We start from the raw sequence: 10,224 nt of genomic DNA, 5'->3' as shown, positions 1-10,224 counted from the left end.
GATTAATAAATACCCTAATGTATTCTAATCTTCATTCCATGCTTGATTCTTCATTTCTCGAACATCTTTACTTCGATCTTGATTAATTCTCCGCTTTAATCTTCAATCAAGTATTCTCTTAGCTCGAGCATGAATTACCTTGCAACACCATAAATAAAATACACTATGTCTTTTGTGGTTAGGTCATCTTCAAAACTCAAGGGTCAACATTCATGCTTAGCTTACTACAAGTTCTATTTGGCTTTGCTTGTCGAAATACAGATTAATCAAGAGACCTCGATTCGAATAGGTAGCTTCAAGTTTTTTCAAAGGCTGGGACCTAAGGACTCTCTTCTATGGATGTAAAATCAGTTGCGAAGGACTGCTGTCGGATTGAAAAGTTGTAGGTGGCATTGTAGGGTTACTATTGGAGGGAGAAGGAGCCTCATGCTTCGTTCCATGAAGCGCCAGGGCTGGGCTCTCGCATGTACGGAGTCCGATCAGGTCAACTAGCGATCGATTTACTGAAACAAGGAGTTACGCAAGGGCCATGATATTTAAGGAACAACCTGGCCGAAGGTTACGAGTTTTTCACTCATTTTGAAATTTTGTTTGTTTTGTATTTCTTCCGTGAATTTGCAGGTTGTGGATTTGGAGCTTGGAATTGGAAGTGGAGCAAGATAGAGATGTCTTGTGAATTAATGATTGAGTTTGTATTTAGATAGTTGAATTAAGAATAGTTATTTATATTTCCTTGTATATAATATTTGGGAATTCAGTCTAGTTTTTGGTGTAATTAAGGTGATTTTTCCACCGCGAAATAATTTAATTAAGAGTTAATTGTTTGTTTATGATTGTTGAGTGTGTTTCCCTAGTAGCTCGGAAGAGCGGGCTGTTACAGGTTTAGATGCTAATGCTTTCAGTCCCTGCCTTAACTTAAGACACAGTGCCCGAGTCTTTATTAAGACGGGTGCGCATTGGTGGATTAGGGACTGTAAGACGCATTCAAAGTCGCAGTAGGAAGAGTGGTAGCCCTCTCTATCCTATTCTTTGATTGATTGTTAGTTCTAATTAACACAATTTAACATTATTTTTATATGAGAAAGTATCATTTATGAGAGATATTTTTTTTTGGATAGAAATATGGTTTTATTAATAATAGAAATCCAAACGACACTAACAAAGATTTCCTAAAAAATCTAGAATTCTAACATAAATACATAATACCTTAGAACTAGTTAGATCACTGATTCGATCAACAATAGCCTTAATAAAAAACTTTATATGAAGCAATACAATAAGTGAGTTAATTAACAATAATTCGGCTTAAGATCCACAAATGTACAGTCGATTTGGTGAATATTCTTATTATGTGGTCCTCTAGATACTTATGTTGATTATGAAACTCTAGATCTTCATTCCTTGCCAGGCAAACAATTAAAGATATTAAACTTCCAAGTAACTGCAATTACCAAATTCTTATCTTCCATAAGGGAAGAGAAGAAACTCATACTCTAAACTCCCACTAAAGGAGAGATCATACCCAAAAATTGAGAAGAAAAGCCTCATAAAGACAAACAAAAGAGGATTATTAAAAACTAAGGAATTAAAGAAGGATTTGGGGCTTACCACCATCGTCAAAGAGATCGCACCCCCTTGCGACAGGAAAAGAAATTAAGGTTTTTATTAGGTTTTTCAAAAATACATATCACTCTCTTAAAATAAGATGCATACTTAGGGATGACAATTGGGCGGGCGGGTGCGGAGGATGGTCTCTCCACAACCGCACCCGCATAAAATCCCCATACCCATCCCACAACCATAGTGATGGAAAATTCCAGACCCATCCTCACCCCAGCAGGTATGTATTTGAACCCAACCCCGCTCCACTACTCGCATGGGTACCCCCACCCGCTTCGTACCCGCGTCATACTCACTTCATCCCACAACTATCGACCTCTCGATAAATCTCAAATAATATGTGAGTATGTTGAAGATAGTTAGTTATTACCTAACTGTCCAGCTCAGCTAGTTTGTTGTAACAAACTACTTAACTTATTTCTCTCTTCTTCTTTCTGTAATGGTTTGTATTCAGCTCTATATAAGCTGAAGTCTAGCTAGTATTCTTCTCATAATTCTGATTTCTATCAATCAATAAACTCTCTCTCTCTCTACATTTCTCATATTCTCTCTCTCACATTTTATTTCCGCAAATATGAACATTTGTTCATACATTTCTACATGGTATCAGAGCTAAGGAAGCTCAGTTGTTGCAGTTTTGTTCGTCTGCAATTTTTTTGAGGTTTGATACTGATTTCTTGAATTCGAATTATTTTTTGATTGATTTCTTGATTCGATCAATTTTGTTTGAGTTTCTTAAATTGAAGTTTCTGGATTACTTGAATTGAAACATTGAAATTGTTTGATTTCTTTTCTTGATTCTCTGTTGATCATTTTCTCTGAAATTCTCTCTGCAAAATGTCTGAAAATTCTGTAAACACCTCAAAATCATCAACCTCAAACCTTCCACTCACGCAAAATCCTTCTAGTGTTTACTTCATACATCCGTCTGAAAATCCTGCTCATTCTCTTGTTTCTGTAAAATTTAATGGAGAAAATTTCTTTGAATGGAAGAGAGGCATTGTTATTGCTCTTTCTTGTAAAAACAAACTATCGTTCATTGATGGAACTCTTCCTAGACCATCTCTTGATAGTGATCCTGATGCTTATGCTGCGTGGAAGAGATGTAATGCTATGATTACATCTTATCTTCTTCATTCTTTGGAAACTACAATTGCTAGAAGTGTTATATATTTCACTAGTGCTAGAGAGATTTGGAAGGATCTTGAGGATAGGTATGCACAAAATTCTGGTGCACAATTATATTCAATACAACAATCTTTGCATGATTTCTCTCAAGGAAGTACTCCAGTTGCAGAATTTTTTACTGAAATCAAAGCAATCTGGGATCAGCTTAGTGGAATTAAACCAGTACCTGTTTGTGTTTTCTTTGTACTTGTAATATTACTCAGAAGATTGTTCAACAACAAGAAGAAGAAAGATTGGTACAACTCTTGATGAAGCTGGATGGTAAATATGCTAATGTCAGATCCAATATCTTGATGATGCAGCCATTGCCAAATGTGTCTATGGCATATAGGCTCCTCATTCAAGAAGAAAAGCAACAAAGTATTTTTTCTTCTAATGTATCACCTGCTATGGCTTTTGCAATAGAAGATAAGCCAGGTGATTCTAAAGTTGCTATATACAAACCTCCTGGCAGTTGGAATAGATCCCAGAGTATATCCAAAGGACCTTATAATGGTCAAAGAAGAAGCTTCTTTTGTGAGCACTGCAAAATGACAGGACATACAATTGATAGATGTTACAAGCTTCATGGACATCCTTCCACATTTAAGAATGGAAAAGGGAAAAGAGTTGCAGCTATTGTCTATGGTGATGAAGATGATGGTGATAATTTCAGTGAGCCTACACATCTTACTACAGATCAGTATCATAAGCTGGTCCAATTGGTTCAATCTTCTGGCACTAGCAACCTCACTACATCTCAGGATGCACAGAATCTTGTGCATTCTAGTTTAACCTCAGTCTATGTAGCAGGTACTTGCTTAATCTCTTGTTTTAATAACAAGTGGATAATAGATAGTGGGGCCACATATCACATATGTTCTAATATTGATCTGTTTGATTCATATGAACAATTTGCTAAGCCTGAAAATACTATAACTGTTGCTGATGGTAAACATGCCATAATACAACATATTGGCACTGTGAAATTTCAAAATGGAATAGAACTCAGGAATGTTCTACATGTGCCTGGATTCACTTTCAATTTGATTAGTACACACAAATTGTGTAAAGATCTTGATTGCAGCATTATGTTCACTCATGACAAATGTTTACTTCAGGGGCACTCTCAGAGCAATTCACTGGTTCTTGGTAAGCTGCATTCAGGTTTATATGCTGCTAATGATGATTTTAGTGTTCCACAGAAGCATACATCTACTGGTACAGTATGCTTAGCTGCTAATGAAGTAATTAAGTTGTGGCATCTTAGGCTGGGACACCTACCTTTTAATAAGATTCATCATGTTGTAGATGGTATTCCATGTTTTGATTGTTGTGATGATATTTGTCAAGTTTGTCCACAAGCAAAGCATACTAGGTCTTCTTTTCCTAAAAGCATCATTAAGACTTCTAGTTGTTTTGAGTTGATTCATATTGATACTTGGGGACCTTTCAAGGTTTGTACTCATGATGGTTTTAATCAATTTCTTACTATTGTGGATGATTTTTCAAGGCACACATGGATCTTTCTTATGAAACACAAGTCTGATGCTGTTAAAATTCTAGAACATTTTATTGTTTTCATTCAGACTCAGTTTCAATCTCATGTGAAGTGCATTAGATCAGATAATGCAAAGGAGTTTTGTGAAGGAGCCATATTAAATATATATCAACAACATAGGATCTTTCATCAAAGATCTTGTTCTGATACTCCACAACAGAATGGTGTTGTGGAGAGGAAGCATAGACACTTATTAAAGACTGCCAGATCCCTTCTATTTCAGTCACATGTTCCTACAAATCTATGGGGAGAGTGTCTATTAACTGCAGCCCACCTCATCAACAGAATGCCACTAAGTACAATCAAGTTTTGTACTCCTTATGAGGTCCTTCATGGTTCAAAACCTGATCTGAATTACCTAAGAGTGTTTGGTTGCCTATGTTTTGCTTCCACATCTAAGGTTCACAGGAACAAATTTGATCCCAGGGCTGCCTCCTGCATCTTTCTTGGTTATCCACCTGAACACAAGGCCTATAAGGTCATGGATTTAACTACAAAAAGAATATTTATTACTAGAGATGTTGAGTTTCATGAAAAACATCTCCCTTTCCATGCTCCTGTCTCTCAAATTTCTCCTATTTATTTACCAGCCAATACTCTGCACACTTCTGATTTTCATTATGATATACCTGAACCCTTTCTTTTTCACACCACAACATCTACAAATTCACCTTCTCCCTCTTCTACAAATTCACATCCTTTCTCTTCTCCACCTACATCTACTGAAATTCCCCTAATTCCTATACCTTTTTCACCTACACTTACCTCTTCTCCAAATTCATCTACATCTACATTACCTCCTCCTACAACTAGACACTCTCATAGACCTCATAATCCTCCTGCTTGGCTCCATGACTATGTTGCTGCTCCCACTCTTACTTCTCACTGGTGCAATATAGTTCATTTTCAAGACCTGCCTTCTTTCCTTAAATCCTTGCTTACTCAAACAACCACCTTCACTGAACCAGCAAGTTATCTAGAAGCTTCACAACATGAAGGGTGGATTCAGGCCATGAAGAAAGAAATTGAGGCTCTAGAATCTAATGGTACATGGGAGTTGACTTCTCTCCCTGCTGACAAGAAGGCAATAGGCTGTAAGTGGGATTTTAAAGTTAAACTCAAGGCTGATGGTACTCTTGAAAGGCTCAAAGCTAGATTAGTTGCAAAAGGCTATACTCAGCAATATGGGGTAGATTTTGAAGAAACTTTTTCACCTGTAATTAAGATGTATGTCTACAGTAAGATGCCTTCTTGCTCTAGCTGCTAGTAAAGGGTGGAATTTGTTTCAATTGGACATCAATAATGCGTTTCTACATGGAGATTTGACAGAGGAGATCTATATGAAAATGCCAGAGGGCCTTCCTAATCCACAACACTTAGTATGCAAACTAAAAAAATCACTTTATGGTCTGAAGCAAGCTTCAAGACAGTGGTTTGCCAAGCTCACTTCAGAGCTCTTGCAATAAGGTTTTATTCAGTCCAAGAATGACTATTCTTTGTTCTTAAAGAAAGGTCCATCCACTACCTTGATTGCTGCCATCTATGTAGATGATATCATCTTAACAGGGGATGATATACCTGCTATTGAAGCTTTAAAGGCTCATCTTCATCAGGTTTCCAGTATTAAAGATCTTGGCAAGCTTCATTATTTCCTTGGTATGGAAATAAGTCATGTTCAGCAGGGAATCATCATGACATAGAAAAATTCACCAAGGAGTTACTTGCTTCCAGTGGCTTAGACTTATCTAAACAAACAAAGACTCCTTTACCTACTCATGTGAAGCTTACTTCAGAATCAAGAGCTTATTATAGTGATCCAGCCCTTTACAGAAGTCTACTTGGGAAATTAAATTTCCTCACACACACTAGGCCGGATCTTTCATATGCAGTGCAGACTTTAAGCCAATATATGCATCAACCTCGAGTCCCTCACTTTGATGCATTATCCCATGTATTAAGATACTTAGCTGGAACTATTGGGCAGGGTATTCTACTTGCTGCTACTCCCCAGCTCAGTCTCAAAGCCTACTCAGACTCAGATTGGGCATCTTGTCCTGATAGCAGAAGATCAGTTACAGGTTATGTAATGCTCCTTGGCAATTCACCTATTTCTTGGAAATCCAAGAAGCAAGCAACAGTCTCCAAGTCCAGCTCTGAAGCAGAATATAGAGTAATGGCAGCTGCAGCAGCAGAAATTACATGGCTTATTAGACTCTTGCAAGAGTTTGGCATTAATGATTTGCAACCTGTCAAGCTTATGTGTGATAATCAGTCTGCTATACACATTGGCAAGAATCCAGTTATGCATGAACGGACAAAACATATTGAATTGGATTGTCCTTCACAAGAGAAAAGGTGCTTGAAGGATTGATTGAGCTATCTTATCTTCCCACTCAAGATCAAATTGCTGATTTGTTTACTAAAGCCTTATCTTCACCACATCATTTGAAGCTCAGTTCCAAGCTAGGCATGATGTATCACCCTCCCTAGCTTGAGGGGGGCTGTTGAAGATAGTTAGTTATTACCTAACTGTCCAGCTCAACTAGTTTGTTGTAACAAACTACTTAACTTATTTCTCTCTTCTTCTTTCTGTAATGGTTTGTATTCAGCTCTATATAAGCTGAAGTCTAGCTTGTATTCTTCTCATAATTCTGATTTCTATCAATCAATAAACTCTCTCTCTCTCTCTACATTTCTCATATTCTCTCTCTCACATTTTATTTCCGCAAATATGAACATTTGTTCATACATTTCTACAGAGTACAATTGTCTACTTCACAATATAATATAGTAAAAGAAATATTAAAATTGAGAAGTCACCACATTCAAATACATTATACATTATAATGCTATGATTTTTTTATATTGCATAAAATCCACACCCGCTCAACGCACCATTCATTGCGCCAATTTTAATTCCCATCCCCGTCACAGTTGGACGGGAATGGGATGGGTCTCCTACTTGACCTGCCCCCACCGCTATCCAGCCCATCCCTTTGCATACAATGAGGGATATTTATAGCAGATAGTCACAAGCTAGCTCAGTCACAGCAATGCTCCTATTTCCTGAAGCAGAACACGCAATAGGGTAGATCTATAATTATAAAATGGACTTAAATTGGGTCAACCAATATTGGGTCATTGACCAGATAACCCGACCCAGATACCAAATCTATCTAGTAAATAGGTATAAGGTGAGTCAGCCTGTCAATTCGACCATTTCTGCCAAAAACTGGTAATATTTATCGAGGGAAGAAGACACATGCACCATGATGCAACTTAAAGCGATTGAGTAAACACCAATCTTGTACACCATTATTTTACTAGCAACCACTCCACTATACACTAGTTTATTCTTCTTCACTTATATATTTTTTTTCTTAGCAACTGTCCTTAAGAACCGACTCTAGATTCAACCTACCAGATCATATATTCTTCACTTATATTATATTCCTATCCACAAGTTTTTATTTACAAATTTCATAACTTCCAAAAGACACTCATTGTTTTCCTCACATTTTAGAATGGGTGGGTGTGCATCATCTCAGAAAAACTTAGGGAAAAAATCAGGCAAGAAACCAACGTTAAAAGTTGTTAAGGTGATTCATATGGATGGTCGAGTGAAAGAGTTTAGTCCACCCATTTGTGCAGAGCAGATATTGTCTTGTAACCCGGGTTGCTTCCTTTGTTGCTCCGACTCCATGTTTATCGATTCCTTCCCGACAAAAGTGCCCGAACCCGAAGAGCTTCAACCGGGTCATTTTTATTTTCTATTGCCTAAGTCTAAGGCAAACAAGCCCTTATCGCTTGAAGATTTGTGTGAGCTTGCTATTAAGGCTAGTTCTAATATTTCTATTGATGATGTTCAGTTGTCTTTTAGGCATTATGCTGTTGTTTGATTACTTTTCTCTTAATTATTTTTTGTAGTAGTAGTCAGAGCTTAATTGAACGGCTACATTTAGATTAATTAGGATGTATGATGCTAATGTATAGTATATACTAGTTGACATTTATCTTTGCATATCCTCTATTTTCCAATGTTCATTAACATTTTTGCAATTAAGTCATGATAAGTTAGATACACAGCATGACAACATACACTAACAAGTTCAAAGAAAAGAGCTCATTACCAAGGATGTCTTGGCTTAGTGGTTACGATTGAGGTGCTGTGAACTCTAGGTCACAAGTTCGAATCCCCCTCCTATTCTTTGTACTTTGTACTGCCTTCGTGGCTCATGGATATATAAAAAAAAAGAAAAGGCTCATTCTTGGATTCGATTCAGGCAAGCTTCTTTATCCGTACAAATTGGATTAGATTGGTTTTTCAGTTGCATCATTGCGTGTATATTGTATAGTACTATGGAGGTGGCCAGTAGGCCAAGCTCATCCCATCAAGGTCCATCAAGCGTGGCCTGTCAAAGACCTGCTTAAGCCAGGCTTCAACCTGGTTTGAGGGTGAACTGGACCATAGTTTAATAATCCTGGCCTGGGTCCACAAAATCCCATCCAGCCAACTTGGCCCGCCTAGTTCAAGTAGCAAAGTTGTAAAATGAAATTATGAATATTTGGTTGAATTCTTTTTCTATATGTTCCCTTGATTAGAATGTCACATACAGACATACTCACCCGTGGATAATTTTGGTATAATGGATAAGTTTGAGGTCAGGACTTCAAAACTAGTAATCAACGTTTAAGTTTAGGGAAATGATGTGGAGTCAGAGCTATTAAATGAAGGAAAGTAATACGTAAAGCATGTTAAGGAAATATCCCAGCATAATGCTGGGGGTAAGGATCGAACTTCTGACTTCAAATATCAGAAGGGAGTGCTCTACCACATGAGCTAGCTCCTCATCACTCTCTCTGCTTCTAAACATTGTTCCATTTCCTTTTAGATACATAGGGGTCGTTTGGTTCAAAATAAGGAATGGAAAGGGAATGGAATGGGATGAAAGGATGGAATGGAAATGGAATGTGTTAGTTTACACACTTGTTTGTTTTGATGTAGGAATGAAATCATTGGTCTAATGACTCCCTTACTTTTTGTTTCCTCTGGTGTGAGGAGGGTTTCAAGATGGGGGAATCAAAATTGGGCTAGTAAGGGAGTGAAAAAAGTGGATAACCCAACCAAACATAAAATAAGGGAGTGTGTTACATCAATCCGTTTCCAAGCCTAAAATATTTCCAACCAAACGGACCCATAGTCCCCATGATTTTCTCTACTTTTTTTTTCTTACTTATGCGGAAAAATACAAAACTATCTACGAACTCGACACAATTCTTAATAAAACAATAAAATGAAAATGCAGAATTCTTTTATAACAACTCCTTTTAAGAAGTAGATTTACAGAGTTGTATAATTAGCTAATTTTTTGTCTGGGATACATTTGTAATAAATCTAACACTATAAAGACGTAAATAAACATGTAGAATGTTAGTGTCCTTAGCTTGTTTAAACTAATAGCTACCGTCTAGGCGAGTCTCTATGCAATTGAACCCCATAATTCTTCTATTTTTAATTAAAAAGAATAGATGAAAACAAACGTAAATAAGTAGAAGTACAATAAACATAAAATAAATAACTTGGAGCTGTGGGAAGTGGGAACCCAACCTAAATTAGTTGGCATGTTTACCATAGTAGCACAAGTTGTGAAATCCAGTCACGTGTACATTCTGCCTTCAATTGTACTATATTAGTCAACGACACCTTGCATTTTAATTACGTGAACTCGTGAGTCGTGAAGCATGGAACCTGCCGGCTGCCGTTCGTGCCTTGACTGCTTTCTCTTGAGCTACCGGGATTTTGCACATTATAATTTATACACTATCCTGTAGTAGTGTAGTAGACTGATGTATATTGGTCCAAAAATACTCATTAG

The 10,224-nt window shown here is 37.1% G+C and overlaps 1 protein-coding gene across 1 annotated transcript; it reads left to right on the top strand.

Annotated features, from left to right (window-relative positions):
* The first annotated feature begins 7,872 nt into the window (after positions 1 to 7,872).
* Positions 7,873 to 8,247, top strand: LOC104896186 (uncharacterized). Its single transcript, XM_010682903.2, has one exon. The coding sequence runs from the start codon at positions 7,873 to 7,875 to the stop codon at positions 8,245 to 8,247; it is 375 nt and encodes a 124-aa protein (XP_010681205.2).
* Positions 8,248 to 10,224: the final 1,977 nt, after the last annotated feature.

The sequence above is a fragment of the Beta vulgaris genome, chromosome 6 (assembly GCF_026745355.1).
Source record: "Beta vulgaris subsp. vulgaris cultivar EL10 chromosome 6, EL10.2, whole genome shotgun sequence".
Taxonomy (NCBI): domain Eukaryota; kingdom Viridiplantae; phylum Streptophyta; class Magnoliopsida; order Caryophyllales; family Amaranthaceae; genus Beta; species Beta vulgaris.
This window is presented reverse-complemented; position numbering and strand designations above follow the sequence as displayed.

Coding starts and splice junctions, on each gene's coding strand:
- LOC104896186 (XM_010682903.2), top strand. CDS start 7,873: ATGGGTGGGTGTGCATCATCTCAGAAAAACTTAGGGAAAAAATCAGGC.